This window comes from Electrona antarctica (assembly GCF_951216825.1).
Source record: "Electrona antarctica genome assembly, chromosome: 3".
Taxonomy (NCBI): Eukaryota; Metazoa; Chordata; class Actinopteri; order Myctophiformes; family Myctophidae; genus Electrona; species Electrona antarctica.
The window spans coordinates 19,074,435-19,097,045 of record NC_136808.1 but is presented as its reverse complement, the minus strand read 5'-3'; the positions used below and the strand labels follow the sequence as shown (position 1 = coordinate 19,097,045).

General features: G+C 41.4%; 1 protein-coding gene across 1 annotated transcript; it reads right to left on the bottom strand.

Annotated features, from left to right (window-relative positions):
- Window positions 1-1,440: 1,440 nt before the first annotated feature.
- rab27a (RAB27A, member RAS oncogene family) lies at window positions 1,441-20,722 on the bottom strand. The gene is made up of 6 exons (XM_079498008.1): window positions 20,477-20,722; window positions 11,863-12,030; window positions 7,953-8,038; window positions 7,299-7,402; window positions 5,820-5,943; window positions 1,441-4,265 (listed from the first exon to the last, which is right to left on the bottom strand). The coding sequence occupies exons 2-6, from the start codon at window positions 12,013-12,015 to the stop codon at window positions 4,052-4,054; spliced, it is 681 nt and encodes a 226-aa protein (XP_079354134.1). The 5' UTR covers window positions 12,016-12,030; window positions 20,477-20,722; the 3' UTR covers window positions 1,441-4,051.
- Between the last annotated feature and the right edge of the window lie 1,889 nt (window positions 20,723-22,611).

Here is a 22,611-nt window from a genome sequence, read left to right as displayed (position 1 = left end):
GTGTGTACGTCTGTAATCCACATAACTCGATAACTGTTCACACCACCACACGGAATGCAGTGCCCGGCCTTGAGTTGGTCGGATACACTGTTGTCCAGAACCGCCAGCAAAGGCTCTTGTCAGGCTCTGCCAGTGAGCCTAAGGGCAGATTCACACTACGGTCCCGGGTGCGCACTCGGGACCAATTGGCAGATGTTGTGGTAGTGTGAATGCTACGTAGCGTTCCCCAGAGCGGATCACCCAACCATTCCCGGGACTGCATGGAGGTAGTCTCGGGACCGATTGAATATACTCAAACGGATCGATGCAATATGAAAGCATTGAATAGCGTTGAATGAAGTGTACTCGGATGCGGAAGAATCAAGGCCAATGTGAATCATGGCCAGCAGGGATCAGGCAATCGTATTCGGGAACAGTTTGAATAAAACAGACTCAGTGTGAATCTGCCCCAAGTCACCACACCTGTGCAATTTCCAGCCCTGCCATTTGATTACTTAGACAGTTTTCACAGTCAGTTTGCACTCTTCAGACTTTCTCCACAGATGTTTACCACTGCAGAAGGGCTTTCCACAACTGACCATCCCCCCCATATGCCCATATATGGCCAGACTGGAAAGCCTTGCACGGGATGAGGAGTGTGTGGAAATCAGACATGGGAGAAGACCAGCTGTTCATAGCTACTGTGGAGTCAGTACTGCTGCATGGGGCCGAGACATGGACCCTCACAGTGGAGTCAGTACTGCTGTATGGGGCCAAGACATGGACCCTCACAGTACAACAGGAAAAAGCCCTGGATGGAGTCTGGCACTAGGTGTCACATGGACGGACCGCATCAGAAATGTGGACCTCTATGGGGACCTACCACGGGTCACGGACAAAGTCAGAGAGAAGGATGAGGCTGGCAGGGCACTGCGTCAGGCACCCAGAACTTGAGGCAAGTAAATTGACTGAAATTGAAGAAGCGTACCACCTATGTAGACGTGCTGACAACACTGAAGAGCTCAAGAACCTGATGTTAGATAGGAATTTGTGGAGGGCAGCGATCCAGGAATCCCGAGTTGGTGTTGGCTAGACCTCACTCTCACAGCAACTAACCAACTATGGCCAGACAAGGACAGACAGATATAGAGAGCTTGATATATGGGCCTACACAGGATGCTCCATATATGGGCACAAAAGGGACACAGACAGACGGTAAAAATGGGTTCTATGACAACAGATATAACGGGTAATGTATTGCATACTAGGGTGGGGTATGCATTCCAGATTTTCATTGTCCTCAACTTGCATCGTTCCCAAGAAGGCCGGTGGCCAACGGGCACAGGTCTAGTATATCAAATACACATAACATGCATAGGTCAAGGAGAATATAACAATGTGCCTTTCTTGTCACATTAATGTAGCTTCACAGAAAAATGAGACAGACCTACACAGAATAAATAAATATATATATTTATTTTTGGATATAGTTTACACATTTGGCATCTGTAATCATCTACATTGATTCATCTATATACGCTGTGGTGTTTCAACCAACAATGGGCCAAAATTGTGAGTGAAAAATATAATATACTGTATAGGCCTACAACTAATTGTCAGTCTATTAAGTAAAATCACATGTGCAGTGCAGTACGCACACTATACTATGGATGCAGTGTTGAATAAATGAGTTGTGTGAATTTTCCCAATACAGCAATATTATACAATACACTAAATATTCTATAAAAGTGGTTTCAGTGACTTATTTATACTAAGTGCAATTATATTCTACTAAAATAGTTACAATCTAAACAAGGCAAATGCCCACCGTGGAGATAAAACCAAGGATCAAGCACCTTTTTAATATAACCATATGCAATTTATACAACTGCTTACCAAAATGTTATTGCAAAAACATAAAACCAGAATGTGTGTTCATTAGCCTTGATATCTTACAACTAACAGAGATCTCCATTTTCCCCAACATGATAATGTAACATATCGTTCAGTCCAACAGCTACACAACTATTCCCATACAAAAAATATATATGCGATTCCATAATCCAGTGGTTCTCAACCTGAAATGTAAGGCTTAATGTATACACCATCGTGCGACAAAGTATAAATCAGGCTGAACCCATTCCCATGGATGCGTCCGAAATTCCATACCAACATACTACCATTTAGTATGCAAGACTTTTTAGTATGTTTAGTACGTTGAATGCATACTGAATTTGAGAAATTACAGTATGCAACAGTGAACACTATGCTGGCAAGATTGTCCCACAATGCAATGGGGTGATAACATATCGCCCCATTGCATTATGTCTGGCGTAATGTCAATAGAGCACCAAAGTCTGACGTCAATATCGGTAGAGGGCGCAAATCCACGGGTCCATGTACTTTTTATTTGCTTTGTAATCCCCATAGGGGGATTTTAGACCGCCTCATATAAGAACTGTGTTTGAAAAATAAACATGTCATCCCGGCCGTTACAATCATATGGATATGAAGAATCAACTGACTGAGAGAAAACACTATTGTTACTGCTACTGAATTAGTTCCATTTTCACTAGAAACGGACTGTATCATATACGAGTGACTGACGGTCGCAAACGATACAGAGACACCTCCCTGACAGCTTGTTTATTTTTGGACCACAATGCAGCTAATCATGGGGTCATCTTAAACGATTTTAAGATGACCCCATGTTATTCTCCATAGAGAAATTACTTCCGTGAACCAGGCAGAACCAGGGGATGAGCGAGTGACATCAGGACTTCGGCGCTCTATTACAACCCATTTAGACCTGCTGAACACATCGACTGCCATGGACGTCTTACCAAATCCAACTGACTGCCATTGATATCCCCGGATGTCAATGACGTGTTTTCAGTGATTACGCTAAGAGGACATGACCGGAAATGAACCGGAAGTGAAACATTTTTACTCCGTCCGCCTGCGGCCTCCACGTTCTCAGATTTAAGAAAATATATTTATCCCGGTTTCTTTTCCCAGATTGCGTTTTTGGTCAAAACAAGCTATATTCAATGTCCCATAACTAGTTTTTGGTCAAAACAAGCTATATTCAACAAGCCATAACTAGTTTTTGGTCAAAACAAGCTATATTCAACACCCCATAACTAGTTTTTGGTCAAAACAAGCTATATTCAACGGCCCATAACTAAGGAACCGATGATCGCGTTTACAATTATAATTTCCGGGTGAAAGAAACGATGATCGTCCGCCCCTCCAGACAGTTTACATTCTGGACACATCGTGGGTCCCATGGGTCGACAAAATAACGTGAAAATGTTATAGATAGAATGTCTATTATCTATTTTGTTATTTTAAAAAATTACAGTACAACATCGTCCATAAAAACAATAAGGTTTCACTGCTCTATCCACAAGTGATGAAACAGGAAACTGCACGTGCAGTACCTCCTCTTTGTCACAAGATGGGGCACTTTCCTAACATTCAGCATGGTCCGATTAGTAAGTCTGAAATTAAACATATTATTGTGTATGCAGTGCGTCTCACTAAAGTATGTTGAAGAATGCCATACTGATTGGTATGTAGCTAGGGATGGGACGATATGAAAAGCACAATAATAATTGCAATAATTTTCGCGATAAAAATGAAAATGCAACTTTTGTTCTTGAACCCATCATCCCTATTCTTGGGGAATGTTTGCCAAAAATAGCAGATCTACCAACTTCAGCTATTTTTGGCAAATCGATTTGTGTAGAGTGAAAATATAGCGTACCAAGTGTGCTCTTTACAGGTCTGTTTTATCAAGTATAGATGATTTAAGTGGTAGTGATTTTGCATTTCAACAAAAAGCTAATTAATCCTAGTGTATGACAGAGGACGATAAGATTATTATTGTTTTGAGGGGCGTGCCCAGCTTTCCGGGTTTGTGTGAACACAAACATTGGCTTGTGATTGGCTGATCACCCCATAGCGGGTGTGATTATTTTTTATCACAATAAACTATTTAAAAAGAAATATGGTCCCATCCCTATATGTAGCATGTGATTCCGGACGCAGACCCATGTGTTACCAAATATCACTGAAGACATGCACATTTGCTCCTATCTGAGTCCTCTGCGAGGTTAGGGTTGCCGGCGGTCCCATTGGCCCCGCCTCCTCGGAGCGTCCCGTCGGGGATCCAGGACTTGTCCACGCAGCGCTCCATCCGCTTCATGATGAGGTCCAGCAGCACGTCCACGGACGAGATGATGTTCTGCCCGTTCACCGCACTCGTCTCAAAATAAGGGACTCTAATTCGAGAAAGGAAAACGTTGATTATTATGGTGGACGATGGTCCATGAAACTGTGTTTTACCCATTCTGGACGGGAACCCCTTTTGGTGTTTTAAGCATTATGTTATACTTTAGCTATTGAAAAATAGCAGATCTACAAGCTCATAGCGCGGCACTTGGTGCCGCGCTACGAGCAATTTTTTTTAACTCAAATCTTTGCTTCTGGGGAGTCCCTGGAACAACATATTTTCAGATGGGGGTCAGCGGCTAAATACTGATAATTCTGGAGGGCCTTGACATGAAGAAGGTTGAGCACCACTGACATAAAACATAGGTTTTTCAGAAAACGGTTAGGATTTAGAAGATTTTTTTTTAAAATCGGCCTCAGGTCTAAATGGGTTAAGCCATTAAGACCTGAGGTCGATGTCTACAAATGTCTTCTAAATCAGTAGTTCTCAGACCTTTTTGTGCGGAGGACCCCCAAAATGATATGTATTTGGTCACGGACTCGCATCTGAAAATGTTTTGTGCCAGGGACCCCAGAAGACCTTTACAAACATTTTTGAGGCCTCCAACAAACAGGTGAAGTAAAATCAACCGGATTTTCATTAGGTGTGTCCAGTACGCTCTCAGATGGAACAGGATACTTCACAGAGGCGTATCAATATTTGCCTTTCGAGGAGGACCAAACTAGAGCAACATTCTGCCTCACAGACCAGTGCAAACAGGACACGGCCCTCTTGACAAATGTTCCCAGGGAGAGGTTGAAACGGACACATAGCCATACTTTATCTATCTACGCATCTATCCGTCTGTCTACAGAATAATCAATCAATATGTATGTCGTCTCTGTCGAATTGGACACCTCATATGTCCAAAACCGCTTTCTGCCCAACAGCAACAATATAGTACTGTATGCATCTACCTGCATTTTTTTGTACGTCAGCATACAGTAGGTAGTCGACATCCTCGTTTTCTCGTTTATCTACAACATGGGTTTTCAACAGGTGGTCCGTGGACCACTGGTGGTCCGTGAAGGTATTGCATGTGGTCCCTGACCATGCATTTAGTAATGTAGGAAAGTGAAGATTTGTATTTTAATTTATTGTATTGACCACAAGTTGAGAAACAATGCAGTAAATGATGTGGTGACATATGAAGACGCGTCGATGTTGTCAGTTACTGGGAAGTCGGACGTCAAGAACTTCCACAGAAAAGGGAGGTACAATCTCAAGGGAAACTGTACCGGATTGCCTGGTTGAGTCACCATTATAAGGAAATGTGCCCATAATTAATTGCATGCGTCTGCTCGCTCATACATACAGTAAGTTACAATAGCATCATGATTTTAATACGGAAGGTTAATTTTCCCCCCACACAACGCCCATATCCCCCCTCCCAACACAACAGTGGTCCCCAGGTTGATTCTCAGTTAGGGTGGTGGTCCCTGGTTCATAATCAGTTGAAAACCCCTGATCTGTTTGTCTGTCTATGTTTCAGGGAGAGGTTCATGGATCCCTACCTATCCATCCATCCACCAGAGAGGTTCATGGATGTAAATCAGATACATACCCATACGTCTCTGCCAGCTCGCGGGCCTCCGTCTCGCTGACTGCCCTCTGTTCTTCCAGGTCACATTTATTACCACAAAGAATGACGTCAGGATTCTCGCAGTACGCGTGGACCTGCAACTGACCTGGAAAAACACAACCAGTTCATTCATCATCATATCTGGTCTTCATAATGAAGCTTTGGTGCTTCCTCTCCACTAAGAAAGAATAAATAAAGCCGATCAAGACAAAGGTTGCAAGAATAAGTATGTTGCAATACACACACACACACACACACACACACACACACACACACACACACACACACACACACACACACACACACACACACACACACACACACACACACACACACACACACACACACACACACACACACACACACACACACACACACACACACACACACACACACACACACACACACACACACACACACACACACACACACACGGTTTTAATGGGTTAAACAGAACCAATCACTTGCGAGAGTTGATTCTGATTTCTTAGGATTTTGTGTGAGTGAGTACCAGGAAAGTCATATGACAACTTTCCTGGTACTCATTCTGAATAATGTGAAAATTATTCGAAATGAAATATTTCCATAACCTAGGGGTTTACGACCAAGGAAATTAGCTGAATTGCATCTAATTAGTGTCAACAGAAGCTAACACTTGATTTCAATATTTAGTGTCAACAGAAGCTAACACCTTTGGTGAGGCATGATGTTTTCAAACGGCAATAGCTAGAACACAAGCTCCAAATGGAATATATATTTCCCTGTGAACACAGCACAGGTGTCCGTGTCGACGATCGGCCGGGGGAGCGATAAAAAACCCGCTAAACACAGCATGTCTTAAAAAGGTAAGATATAACAAAAAAGGCCGGCAAGGGGAGAACAGGGTCAGGGGAGGGCTAGTCTCTCAAGACAGACTGTTGCCTCGTGTCAACAGGGGCCGCTGTTTTCCCGAATATTTGACGATGGGATTCTCAGATTGGGGGAGGGCTAGCAGTCAAATTATTATTATTTCTTTTTTTTTAAAGATTTTTTTTTGGCTTTTGCGCCTTGATAGTTATAGTGAAGATGGACAGGAAAGAGGGAGAGAGAGAAGGGGAGAGACATGCATCAAAGGTAGTCATGAACGGGGCTCGAACACGTGACGCGCTGTCAGGCCAAAGCCTATATGTGACATGCGTCTGGACCACTTGGCCAGCGGGCGCCCAGTCAAATGATTTGATATTTTCCAAAAATGTTCAAAAATAGAGGATATTTCATGCCGCACTGTGAGCTTGTAGATGTACTACTTTTGAATAGTCAACGTATAAATGGGTAAAGTCAAGTGGTTAAAATAATTATGATGCTACATTAACTACTTTTCCTGGGGACCACCTGGAAACCACCCAAGCACCCTTGGGCGTCCCTCGACCCCAACTTTAAGAACCAAAGGGTTAGACTACCCCGGAAATGAACAGTACTTACTCATCCAGTTTCTAACGTTGACAAAACTCTGCTCATTTGTGAGGTCAAAGAGCAGCAGGAAACCCATGGCGTCTCTGAAGAAAGCTGTGGTCAAACTGCGAAATCTAAAAGACACCAAAACATCAACCTCATGAGTCAAGGCCTGATTCATTAACCCAAGACTTTGAGAACCAATTGAGAGTACCAAAGTCCTGATGTCACTCCTGGCATTGGATTTCCTATAGGGTAATGTTAGATCGCGTCATATTAGAACTGTGTCCCAGAAATAAACAAAACACCCCAGCAATTTTGTCAGAAACATGACTGTGTCGCTTATGAAATTGAGTTAATTTGATGATGTCTGTGTTTGGAGAAAAATAAATATATTATTACCGTTTGGATAAATTAGTACTTTTATTTTTAGTACTCAATTGATGCTTCATAATTCATATAGATATGAGTAAAATCGCCCGGCTGATTTGTTTATATCTTGAACATTGTGGAAAACTATGGGAAATCCAATGCAAAAAATAACGCTGTAACCCAGGGGGATAGCACGCTTTAGCGCAGGAATGTCAGACTTCGGTGCTATATATAGCTTGTATTTGTATTGTAAATAATATTAGAGAGATCCTACGGCTGTGGGTTGTTGATGAGGAAAAAAATGGCGTTTACCTCTCCTGTCCAGCAGTGTCCCACAGCTGGATATGAATCTTCTGTCCTTTGCCTGTGGTTCCATCTGGACCGCTCGATTTGTATAACTAGGTGCGACAAGGGGATAGGATATTAGCATATTAGACTGTATATAGGCCTTCACAAATAACAGCAGTGGTGATTTGCTCACTGGAAAAAAAAAAACAGTTGTTGAAGCCTATTTGTTATATTGTATATTGTATATTGAATTGGCATATTGTCGCTGTCGACCAGAAACCTCTTATCTCCATATTCTAGCTTTTTGTGTTTTTTGTAAAATAACACCCCCTACTTGATCACACCGACTACAGCATCACACAAAAGCATCATTTGGCGTGAAGTGGCGCATTTCGATAATGTAGATCTGCTACTTTTGCCTTTTTTGAATTTTAAAAGTAACAGTTTTGGACATGTGCGTTTTCCACTTGACAGAGACTATATGGACTTATTTTTTACTAGCATAAAGATTTATTTTAGATTTCTATTAGATGCCTGGTGTAAGTCCCCTAACCTCAGTCTTAACCGGCCTTAACCGGTTTCAAGATGTTTTGGCTTTGGTGGCAGTAATTTCACTTCTGTGCTTCCTAATCTCAGCCAGTATGCATGCACTAGGCTCCGGGCAGCCAGTATGCATGCACTAGGCTCCGGGCGAGCCTGCTGGATTGATTGTATTCAAGTGATAAGTAAGTAACCTACTGTTGATTATCGGTTGATAACATTCGAAGCAGGTGCAACGCTTGTAGGGGCTAAATTACTTCACAGATTCAAGAGATTGTAGATTCTAGTCTTTGCAACAAGAACTGCCCCTGTCACCACTTCCTTCTCTTTAAAAGCAGACTGTGGAATCACACTTTACCTAAACCTGCTCAACTGCTGTCAATAATTCAGTCAATGTCATTGGCAATTGCAATATCTGTAATGGTTATAGTGACAGAAGAATTAACTATTGCCAATGCTGCATGACAGCTCAAATTATGTCCCAAAAACACTAACTCTTTGTGGTGAAAGGAAACCCCTCAATGTGTGGATACAGTATGTGGAATGACCTGCAATCCAGACTAAAATTGGCCTCAAAAGTTCCTTTGAGAAGTTTCAAAAGAGTCATCTTAAATGAACAGTCCAACACCTGCACATGTTCGGACGTGTAGTCTACTAGCCTTTGCATAGGCCCTTATATATTTATTCCCCAGTTTTAAAATGTACATTGTGTATTTACTTTGTGCACAATTTCTTGCGACCGGTCATTGTTAGTGTACCATTGTTGGATTTGTTGTATACTTTGTATAGGTTTCATGAGGTATGTCTGGATGTATTATTTATTATTATTTGTTGTGAAATGTGGTTCCAGACACCATGTACTTTAGATCACCGTTTCCCAACCAGTGGGTTAAAATAGGTTTTACATTTCAACTTTGAAATTGCACTATGAATCAAGTGTGGGGTCTCCACAATATTCCCCCCATAAAACAGGGTCCTGGAAATACTTTTGTGTGTGTGTGTTATTTACACGTGCACACGCACACACACTTTTTCTTTTTAACTTGGGAAACAAAAACAAAAACAGGATATTTACTCAGATTATTAACAGATTGGGTCCCGACTTGGGTCCCGACCCGCCGGCACATATATAAAAGTATACTGAGTGACTACTACTGTATGTGTTTGCCAATAAGGTATGAAGTGTTTGTTCTTAAGGAGGGTGCTGCTGTTTAGGCACTGAGTCATCCATCCTCGTAACACAGTTTTTCCTTCCTTCCTCATTCCTTTGTTCTGCAGCAGTAATCCTGTTGCAAGAGTTGTACTTAATGGATAGTGTAAGTTGGCACCAGTGTTGCCATGTCTGCTTATTATAAGAGACTTTGGGCTTTATTTTGTCCCTTGTAAATATAATAGTGTAGTTTATTTTGTTTCCACCAGGAACCGATATTCCGATATTCCACCGATATTGCCCAGAGAATTGCCTCATAGAGAATATTTTTCCTCCGGTGAAAAAAATCCCTTTCTGGCCAAAAAGTACCGTTTATACGTGTGGTGGGGGGCTCAGAGTGCGTCCACTAAGGAAAGTAGGCGTTCTAATGACACAACCCGCCTTTGTTTTGGTGAGTAGCAAAAACGCTCTTTTTATTTACGCTAAAGACGAGAGGCTGGTCTGCATTCATGCGAGCGGCGGAAGTCGAGGGTAACATAGCTCTAAATGCAACGCATTAGAGTTATGGACCAGAGCTAACCAGGAACCTAGCATCAGTATAACAATATACAGGGATACCAGGCATACAATGAACCTAGCATCCGTTTAACTAACATGCTACGCCAAGAAAACAAACCAGAGTAGCAAAAACATGAGAGCGAGTGGCCAAGTAATGTCTGCATGGTAGCCATATCCTGGTCAATCTATAGACACATTCAGAGACGGATCCCCTGGTCGCAGCAAACGTATTTCTTGTAGGCGGAGACGACATATCTGCGGTCTAAATAGGCAGGTCTTCTACTATATTGAATGGTAGAGTAACTCAAATGTTACTCTTTTACCTGCTTTTTACTAATACTAACTTTACAAAGATGCCCAGAACATCAGGATGAACCTGTGTAGTTTATGGCTGCTCCAACAGTAGAGGCAACATTCGACCAGAGCCATCGAGTAATGGTTGAGACGAAGCAGTGAAAGGTCCTAAAAGATACATAACGTCAGCCTTACCCAATACCCAATCTTTCTGTTGTAGGAAAGCAAGGCTGCTGTACTTTATACCTCATACTTTAAATGCTTAGTATGAGGGGACCCGTCTCGGACTGTGTCTAATATGTCTATAGCATCAATCGAGGCAGCAGCTGGCAGAAAGGGGTACAGTGCACTACAGGGAGAGTGAACTTGGAAGTGAGGTGGAGTCTGAAAAGGTGAGTCTTCAGATTATGGCAGAAAAGAGTGTCTGTACAGTTCTGACTGCAATGGCAGAGTTTGTAAACCAAAAGGGAGAAGAGCCTGGGACATGCAAAGTGTTGACCCAGGTGTTCTATTCGTTTGCTTTTTCATCGCATAATTAAAGTGAAATGTTGTTTTCATATATTTAAGTTTAATTTATATTCTTAATTTATTTATAATTTGTTTACGAGATGGCTGTGAACACAAAATGTAGGGTGGCCGATCTACAGTAATATAGTTTATATATGTTGGACATTGCTGGTCAACCAAAATGTTGATTGCAAGCATTAAAACTTCAATACAAAAAAATTGCAGCTTTAACCACGTGAAATTCTATTCGGGGTGGAACATTAAGCAAAAACTGCCAAAGGCACCCCGACGTGTTGTGAGATGGTAGATTGGTTATTTTAAGGGTCCGTCTCGGTTTGTCCCGTCCCATCCACAGGCCTTTACATTGGAATCCACTGGTCCCGTCCCACTGGAAATATCATGATTTCCAGACTGAGAAGCGAAGTGAGAGAAAAATAAATCTGCTGAATGGAGCGAATCAGTCTGGATTCCAGGCTATCCAAAATGCCAGAGCTGAAAATAAATTCAACTCTCTGTAAGCAGATAACACCAAACGTAATGGGGCGCTGTTGAGCCATCAATGGAGTAAGACGCGTTTGTGAGAGCTCTTGCCAAACTTCTTAAAAAGTATTATTTTGCGGTGTATTATTTTCGCTATCGGAGTCAAAACAGTCTTCTAAACACGTCTGAAACAGTTTGAAAGCAAACTCAAGTGCTGCCTGTTGCATTATGATGGCGAATCTCCGCAAACACCAAACGTGAACACAGAAGCACAGAATATGCGCTCAGTGTCTTGTCACAAACAATTAAAAATATATGCTGCATTCAGGAAAGGACGTCTTGGTAGACACGGCCCCTCAGAAAGAAAAAAGAAGTATTCCAAAACAGTAAGAGAAGTTTACGTACCACTCTCCTTTCTCTGAAGTCTATTCCCACTGTAGTGATGAACTTTGAGTTGAACTTTCCGTCTGTGTACTGGTAGAGGAAGCTGGTCTTTCCCACGCCTGAGTCACCCAGGGCCAGAAATTTGATGAGGTAATCATATTCCCCATCAGACATAGTGAAAGCTTATTTCTGACACGAACACAACAAACAAACAAAAAGAAAAGGGAAAAGACAATAAATAAATGTCTTTATGTCTTCATGTTAACTTTCTCTTCCTGGAAAGTTAACATGCTAAAAGAGAAAACGTTGTTCTTGCAATCCATTTAAATCTGCATACCAATGACAACATCGGTGAGGATTCCAAGCTAATAGAAACTACAGTATGTATCTTGCTGCAAAGTTAGGACAAAATAGAAAACACAAAAAGAAACGGTTTTGCAATTACCACCAATCATGTCATTGGTAGACCCTCCTCTGAGACACAGTGAGTAGACAGAAACAGTGCCATCTTAGAATAAGCATTAGTGAGAGGACCAACTACAGGTATATGAAGGTAAGGTTGCAAATGGGCTAAGTGGTAAAAGCAGAAGAATGCCAGCACTCAGGGAAGTGTCCTTTCATTTGGCAGGCATGTCAGGGCAGTCAGGCAACACACCAACATGTTTCAGCAAACTGCTAGAACCGTCGCCATTACAAAATTGAAGTTGATTAATTTTCACACAAATAATTGCGATAAATTTCATGGTGTTTTTGGCGTTGAATATTAAAAAGAAATATGCGTTTTCGTTTTAGGCTTTGCAATAAAAAAGTGCACAGGTCAGACATGACAAATAACTACAATAACTACAAATAAGTACAAAGAAACTAGGGACAAGTCACAATATGCAGTGCAGGCAGATGAAGGCCGGCGCCAGGCTAGCTAAGGAAGGCATTCTGCTGAAAAACATTCTGGCTGTTGTCTTACATGCTTTCCAAAATAAAAATGCAACTGAAGGACACTTCAGTTACTACCATTTCCTAATCAAGAGCACCAAACAAGTGCTTGGTCTAGTATGTAGTATCATTATTCAATACAGTTGAATTATGAACTACTAGTCCTTAAAGTGCTTACCCGTTCGAATATATATATGAACACCAAATTATGTACATTGTGTGTAATGTGATCACCCCCCCCCCCCCCCCAGTGTCGGAGGTACTTCTATTCGAATCTGCCTTCACTTACTGAGTTAGTGAAGTACAATTTGCATGCAGTTGATGCAACAAAGAGTGGACATGTTTGGAGGAGTTGTTTGGGGAGACGGTGGCTTCCTGACCAAGTGCCTCGTCCATCTATCGTTAAGCAGAGATGTGGGGTTATTATTATTTTTCAGTCCGTCTTTCAGCAGCGGGGAAAGGGCTCAACTGAGTCTGCCCACATTGCCCAGCACTGGCTATGCTTCTCTGATATGGATTGACACGATGACATGAAGCTTATTACATAGTTGTATAGTCTAAGCTAAGGATACAATTTATGTGACAAAGTGTAAAATGAAAAACTAACTTTTAACATGAATTTAGTTAAGTGAGTAACTTACACAAATAAATTAATAATATAATATAATGCCAGATTTTTCGTTCCCATGCCATGCCAATATTTCTTGACACTTAAGGTGGTTGCACACCGGCCGCGTTTTTCGGAAAACCGATGGAGAAACGCCGCTAAAAATCGAATTCGCTTCCGATTCGCGCCCGGTGTGTGGAGACCTTTATTGTTAAAAAGTAGAAAATCAATTAATTTGATTAAAGTTTTTCAAAAATAGAATATGTGTTGCATTGTGACATGTGACATTGTAGATCCGACTATTTTTGAAAATATGTGAAAAAACTATTGAAAACATTGTTACCGCTAGGTTTAAAGTATCAGCTGTATAATTGCCGTAGACATCAAAACAGTCAAATAATTGAACTGATGATATTTGAGTCTGTCTGGCGCCAATAACAAATGCAGTCAAATGATGCATTCAGTCAACTGGATGTTGTAATATTCTCAGCAGCAAGGCCTGCCCTGTACTGTAGGCCTACACTCCAACAGTGAAAAGGCAGAATACGGCACATGACCATAGTATGAAATGTCCAGCATTCTTTTACAGTGGCCAGCACTAAAGCTCTTCATCTTGAGCAATAAGCAGCTTTAAGATCTTGTGCAAAAACCAAGATCCATGATAAATATACTGCGACAGAAATGCGACATAAAGATACGTATAAGCTCTCAACACACAGCTGGAGGTCTGTTAGGGCAGTGTTTGTCAAGGATGTCCACCCAAAATGATGTATTGGCTGCCAGGGATTTTTAAATGCACTTATATATTATTTATAAACATTGGCAGCCTCAGCCTCTCATCTCTCACTTTGATTCACTTCAAGCTATCTCATTGGACTAGATAAGTGTATAATTCACCCGAGGGTGCATACTTTGTTCTATCATTGTCACAATTCACAAGGAGCATATGCCATCTGAGGCTGAGTCAACATGCTGTTTTCACCCTGTCTTTCTCTCTCTTTTCCTTTTTTTTTATTCTTCTTCTCTTTTTCCCTCTATCGGCTACTCTTCTTTCTATGGGTGGGGGGGGGGGGGGGGGGGGGGGGGGGGGGGTACTTGGGAGTAGGGGTAATACTGGTGGGGTTTTCTTTTAAAAGATAAAAAGTCTTCCACAAACATGCAATGACTACCATGAAACGCACCTACTGTAAATATATATATGTACCATGTACTTATGTATGTATTATGCAATGTGTCACTGCAAAGATGTGGAATAAAAATTCAATTAAAAAAAAAATATATATATATAATCTATATGATTAAAATATTAGCAATATTCAAGATTTTTCAAAAATAGCAGATAGAGCTGGTATTTTTGAATGCTATGAGCTTGAATATCTGTCCTTTTTTGAATGCTATGAGCTTGTCTCTGGTCTCTGCTATGCTATTTTTGAAGTATAAAATATGGTTACAATGATTGCGAACCACTGAGCTAGTGTCAGCTATGTGGAGCAAGTGAGCAACTTGTCAGCACCATTTATGCTACATTACCTTCAGACACACTGAAAGTAATAACCACAACTCTCTGCTTTTTCTCTTAAAGCAGTGGTAGTAGTTCATCCCCAAAAATTACTTATTTTCTATCAATTACACACCCTATGAAGCCTTGAATTCATGGAGATTGTTGTTTTGGTCCCATTCCTAAACCAATAATTTAATGACCAAATTATTGGTTTAGGAATGAGACAAAACAAAAAAATTCTCCATGAATTCAAGGATTAATTAATTAATTAATTATCGTGCAATCGATAGAAAATATGTACATTTTTGGGTGAACTATTCCTCTACTAAAGAACACTTTGGTAGAGGTTTGGGTTGCCATGATGAAAAGGACAAGGACCACACCGACGTCGGCAAGCGTTTCACAACATTGGCCATTTTATCAATAGCCTTGTAGATCGGCTATTTTCACAATGTTTGCCTCTTTCCTATGTAATAATTGACAATTTGGCCAATTTGGTATTAAAGGGGTCTTAAAAGTCAGTATGTGCAGACCCTACATACACTCTTATACGGCATGTTGGTTTGTTTAGTAAATAATAAAACAATAAGCTAATGCTCTAGGGACCCCCCAAAATAATTTGGGCGTAGTCACAAAAAACATCTCCCTTTCAGTTTTTGTTGTTCATGTGGATAAAAAATAAAGTGAGAGTAGAGCTACTGTACTGCCCACACGCCTTCAGAAATGTGAGGCAATCAGCCTTGAAGACAGTCTGGGTGTGGTCCCTCCCTCTCCCGACTGAAGCTTCATTCTCTACTGCAGAGTGGGTCATTGTTGGGGTTCCGGAGTCCAGCTACATAAATTAATATAGCACCAAAATAAATTATAGTACTTTAACACTATATACAAATCGTCCATTTTCAATAAATATTGTTTTTCTATTATTATAATTATTGTGGGTGCGGGGCGGCTCGTCTGAACCGCCCCGGCCCCCTGGGCACGTTCCTGGATGTTCCGGGGACCCGCCAGGGACCCCCACACGGTAACTGTCATTTCTCCGGTTCGGATATGGGGCGGCTCGCCGGAACCAGGCCTGCACCCTGGGCTCGTTCCTGTGGGTCTGGAAGTTCCAGGGACCCCGGCCGCACCATTGAAAACATTTAACAACACAAATCTTGTATGAGGTAGGGGTCCCTACTCCCTACTCTCTAGCACACAATATTTTCAGATAGGGGTCTGCGGCCAAATACATGTTAATTTGGGGGTCCTTTATTAGAAGAAAGAAAAATCAGTTGACGGTAGGGCAGGTACAGAACTAGCAGTGGATCAAGGCAGGATAATAAAAAAAAAGTCTGCACACTGTCTGTGACTTTGCAAAGCTCCCAATCAAGACTTTATCATGTCGCTGCCTGAAAAGGTTGAGAACCACTGATAGACCATTTGGTTCCCAATCGGTGTGCCGTGAGATAAGTCCAGGTGTGCACTGGGCACAAGAAGTTTGAAAACCAATATTCTAGATAATACTCCTACTCCTAAACCTACTGATGTCATTAGTGAATTTTGTTTTAGAAATAAATAAATTATTCTTGATTTGTAAGGAAGTCCTTTAAAATGGGAAAGTTTTTGGCAGTGGATTAGCCTAAAAAAATACATAAATGGAAGTGAAGGTCCTCTCTCACCCCTCTAGCCTAAAGAGCATTATCTTGAAATGAACACTAAAGCGAGGTCAGTACAGGCAATTATGCAGCTGTGTCCCAATTATGAATCAGTTTCAACATGTTGTCCCTTATTTGAGCATATCGTCGTAGGCAAATATTTTCAAGTGTTAAAAATCATCAAAAAATACAATATATATATAAACTTTAATCAAATCGAAAATGTACAATGTATGGGTCAACAGTAAGCACTAAGCAGTGCGGTCATAGTTCTATTGCAGGGGTTCTCAACTGTTTTAGGTGGTGTACAGACAAGGGCGATTTCGGTGTTTCTCGGGCAAGTAATTAGCCGATCTGCCCTTTTTGTCACACGGAGACGGCGTTTTGGGGGACTTTAACGGCTAATTTTGAAACTACCTTCCAGAGTGGGAAAGTTAGGAGACGCGACTTTCTCGTCTGTGTGTATAGCAAATGCCGCCTAATTTGCTTAAACGGTGATGTCATAGTCCCCTCGCCCCCTCCAAACTAACCAGTGTTAATGGTTTATTTCACCATAACCACTTACATATAAGAAACTTAGGCGGGGAACAGCCCGCGACGTCCTCGTGTACCCAGCCTCTTAGTTCGAGACCCAAAGAGAAATTTGAGCTTGTAGATCAGACAACAGACAAGATGACAAGAGCAAGATCTTCCGCCAGCATTAATTAGGCAACAAAACACCGTCAGTGTCACCAGTACTGCACTGAACAGTTAGGAGGAAATGTCAACTAGAGTCTAGGGCTCATAAAAAATAATTGCGATTAACAATGTTTTTGTCGTCAAACAAGCTGGACCATGAATACAAATTATATTTCCGTTTGGCTTTTAGGCTTCATGAACAAAAAGGTGTGCAGGCCAGATATGACAAATAACGTACATCATTTATTAACTTCATACTTTAAAGAAAACAAAAAACATGAATAGTTGAAATAGTGTCACATGTCAAATGCGTCAAGAGTCAAAACTTGAGCGTGTATCTGCTATTTTCAAAAAAAATTTAATGTTTGAAAATATTAAAAAATTCAACGTGGACACGACTATGACGATTATGCAAAAGATGATTGCGATAATGTGATTGTGCCTGTCTACCTAGAGTCTAATAATCACTGTCTGACACAGAACTTGTGAAACACAAGCTTGAATAAAAACAAAGACCCTCAACCGACTGCATTTTCAACCTTATCTACCCACAACCTGCTATATATAGCTAACAAAGACTTGATAATGAGATGGGTCTGACATAGTCTCTGGAAACAAGCTCTCTCTTCTCACAATCTTTCAATTCTAAAGGACATAAGAGGTTAATTCTGCCCCCGTAAAAATCTGCTTTTCAGACCGGAAGGGAAGGCTTAGGCTATTTTGACCCAATAAATGACAATAATAATAATAATAATAAAAACATATTTTATAATATCCTATCCTTAAAATATATTTTTTTAATTTCTGCTGCTCAACCTGTTAAAACCGAGAAAGCATCCGTGTCATTTTAGAGTTTAGCTATATACTATAGCAACATACTGTTGGCAGGAAGCACTTGGAATTTGTGGGAGACAACAAGTTAACACGACATCTTTCTGGAGCGATCAGGTCTCACCTTTCACTTAACCACTTAAGCCCCATTGCATACTCCCTGAAGTTCCCATTGTATGACGGTGTCACACGAACATAGCTAATCTCAAGCTCAATGGTTCAATGTGCTTACGTAAAAACATTGAGTACGGTATTATAAATGACACACACACACACACACACACACACACACACACACACACACACACACACACACACACACACACACACACACACACACACACACACACACACACACACACACACACACACACACACACACACACACACACACACACACACACACACACACACACACACACACACACACACACACACACACACACACACACACACACACACACGTTTCTACTGGAATTCCTTTTTTGCTTCTTAGTATGAGGAGTGAGGAGAATTGGTGTCACAGAACAAATACAGACTTTAAAATGTCTTTAACCAGATGTCAGAGGAGGTGCAACAGGAGCCACCCCAGTGGGCAGTGGTCCAAAACATGCGATCCATGGATGCCAACTCCTCAGGGAAAAGTGCATATGCCATACGCCATAAACTTAAACAAACATCCTCACTGTTAACATAATATTGTCTGTCAGGTAGAAACCTCATAAAACTGTTACTTTTCAGGATTCAAATTCAAAAGTAGCAAAAGTAGCAGATCTGAAACTGCTGGCTCGAAAGTGAATCTGCTACTTTTGAGTGACGCTGTGGTATGATCAATAGGGCGTTAATTTAGGGGGAAAAAAACACAAAAAAGGTTGAATATGGAGATTTCTGCTCGACAGCGACGATATCCATTTGTAACTCTTGAGTGTGTATATGTTAACCAGCTAGCAGAGTGGCTCACAACCTCAGTCTGATGGCCTAAAATAGGGAATTTCCTTTGGCTTAGTTGTTGGCTTTCCACGCGGGAGACGTGGACTCGAATCCCGGGCATTACATTGGTACCTTGACTCGGATAGGGTTTCCCCGTGGGAGGAGGTCAAAAGGGGGGTGAGAGTAGCAGATTGGCTCACAAGGTCACCCTCATGGCCTAAAAAGTCTAATATCAACTATCAACTTATGTTACAGTTCCTGTCCTGTCTGGTTATTTATTTGTTTCGTCACTTCCTATTTATCCTGTATCCTGTGTGAGTTCTCTCCTGATTGGATGACTTTGGTACCGGACTTTTAAATGTATGTGTTCACTCAAGAGCTGGATAGAAGGGGAGACTCCTCGTTACTTAATGAACACTAAATAGCATTAATTAATTCAAAATATAGAGCTAATTAACACTAATGTTAAATGTACAGTAATAGGCCTCAAGTAATTAACTAAGAATGCTCTGCATGTTAAACTTGTTAAATTATGATGTCACTATCAATCATCAAAATCAAGAATGTCTGTGTGCAGAAAGCATTGATAATGACGACAAGAAAGAGGCATGAAGATGGCTGACAGCATCATGACACACAGCAGAGCAGAAATTGAAATTTTATGACACAAAAGCTGGTTTATGAAGTAAAAACAGCTCCTCATCTAATAACCCTCAGCTGGCCCTCATGTGCTTGTCCTGCTGGTCAGATGACCCCCCCCCCTCATGCGCAACACACACACACACACACACACACACACACACACACACACACACACACACACACACACACACACACACACACACACACACACACACACACACACACACACACACACACACACCAAGCCTTTAGGGATTTCTGTATTCTATTCATTTGTAATCATTGTAATCATCAAGTAGTGCAGTAGGGGGGGGGGGGGTTGACCTCAACTTTTGATTTTAAATTCAGAGGTCAGGTCAGTGGTCACAGATAGGTTACATTCAAATGTCTCGGTCAGTGGGGCAGCCTGGCGACATAGGTGTTGTAGGACAGGTGATATGTATTATTATTATTGTGAATGTGACATTATTACTGCAAGGTGTGTGGGATATATTTTTCACACAGTAAGGGAAAGGAGGACTCGACTAAATGTCACACGTGTCACAATCAAGAAAAACAACAGATCTGCCAAAAAAAAAACAGATCTGCAAGCATGGTGTATAGTTGTATACAACTAGTTTAGTTCTTTTTGGCAATTAAGCGACTTGCGACAGCCTCGCACGATGCCGTTGGTGATCTTATCTAAAATAAGCTTATTGAGAATGTGTTGTGAAAGTAATTCGCGGTGTTGCAAGTCTGCAACAATAGCATTATTAAAAAGCGAGTAACTTATGTTGAAGTAGTGTTAAGTTTTCTAGCAGAACAGAACAGATGCTACAATAAGGATTTACCCCGAATGACATTTCCTGAAGAAAAAAAAGAAAAGAAAAAAAAACTTACCAGATGAGCTGCTCTTCTGAAGAGTGTTGGATTCGTTAACACACAAATGATGCTGTAACTAAACTGATACGATGTGTCGCCACACTGAATCAAAGTGGCATCATGGTCGCTGGTCCGTATGATCCATGAGTTGTTATTTTACTATTAATCAAACATCAGTGTTTGCTCAACTTCACTTGTCGAGCTTCTTCTCTCTTCCAGTGTTGCCAGATTTTGCGAGTGAGCCAGTGAGGTAAGCAAACAGGGTCTATACAAAATTTCCTCCGAGGTGGTGGAAAGCCTGGTGAGGCGAGGTTAATAATTATAATAAAAACTAAACAAGCCCAAAAGAAGCGACAAAATAGCCGATCTACAAGCCCACCATGCGTTGTTTGTAGTCGTAGATCGTTTATTATTATTATTATTTGTAATTGTAAGACATGTTAACACAAATATTGTACGAGGCAACGGGGGTCCCTGGCTCAAAATACTTTTTAGATGGTGGGGGCCCGGGTCCGTGGACAAATATATATTAATGTTGGGTCCTTGACATGAACATGGTTGAGAATTTCAGCAAGGCAAGCAAGCCCAAATTATTTGAACGGATATAATATCCTATTCCTGGGACAATAAAATTGTTGTGGCGAGTCCAAAAATCGACTTGTGGTGTCAGTGGGGTAGGGTAGGGTAGGGAGCGCTCTGCTGTGTTTATCTTGACTGCACGCAAGTAAATGTAACCGCAATTTAAAAGCAACTTTACAGGAAAAACAAGCCCAAAGTCGCGTTTAAGCAGACATGGCAACACTACCAGCAGCAGCTCCTCCCACCAACTTCAAGCACTGTCTGAAAAGATTGTATACTCTGCCGTAGCCGCGCGCGCGTGTGTCTGTGTTTGTGCGCGTGTGTGTGCGCGCGTGTGTGTGTGTGTGTGTGAGAAACATTTGAACACAAATCTTGTCATATTATGGGGTCCCTGGCCTACTCCCTGGCACAACATTAGCCTATTTTTTGTCTCCACCAGGCCGAAGGCATGGGGAGAGAGTATGTTTTGCACTCCGTCCGTGTGTGTGTCCGTCCGTCCGTGTGTGTGTGTCCGTCCTTCCTTCCGTCCGTCTGTGTACAGCTAATCTCCGGCACCGTTAACCCGGTCGATGCCAAACTTTGCACACACACTCCCTGGATGCCAACGATGAACCTCTGCCCCGCATTTTCCAGAACGGCCTGTTATAGCGCCACCATGAGGCAGCTTTTCACATGTTTTACCTAAAACTTCACCGATCTGCGTGAAACGTTGCATGCACACTCCCTAGAGGCCAAGGACAAACCTTTGACCTGCATTTTCCGCATCTGCTTTTTATAGCGCCACCAGGAGGCCGACTTTTGTAAAACACATTTTTTTATATTACTCCTCCAGATTCTGTCCAAAAATCTCACAAATCGTTACACAGTATCTCTATGGTCATGTGCTCAAGTCGGATCTGTCCGATATTTCATATTCCATCCTAATTGGCTATAATTGGCTTTCACAGTTTGCAAGATTGCCCCGTTTTGAACAAAAGCCTCAAATCATGAACGCAGCAAACAATTTACGTGAAATCTTTAACACATTTTCTTACTAGGCTGAGGAATATATCCCACCCTTTTCACATTGGCCTGTTATAGCGCCACCAACAGGTTGATTTCTGCAAAACACATTTTTGGAACAAAATGCCTCAAATCATCCAATTGCCATCAAAGGCAAACATGTTTATATTACTCCTAAACATTTTGCCAAACATCTCACACAGTCCTATCCTCCTGGTGGAGACCTGTGCCCAGAAGGGCACTTTTTCTAGTTTTTCATGTGGTGGTCCTGTGAGGGTTTGATTAGGCATCGGCCTGTTATAGAACGAGCTGTCATTATCCAGAAATAACAGACCTGCTGAATTCTGTGATTGACCAATTAGAATCAAGCATTCATCCAAGCCGTGTAATAAGCAATGTTATCTGACCTGTTATCTTCTTCTGTAGTTTATAAGAGTTTGAGGTTTGAGAACTGCTAGAGCAAACACACGTTTGAACATCATTTTCTGGAATATGGAGCAAAAGAGGTGGTAGTGAGGATTCTTTTTACATTTTACATCTGGACAGAAGTTTTAGTCGTAAGCCAGTCATAA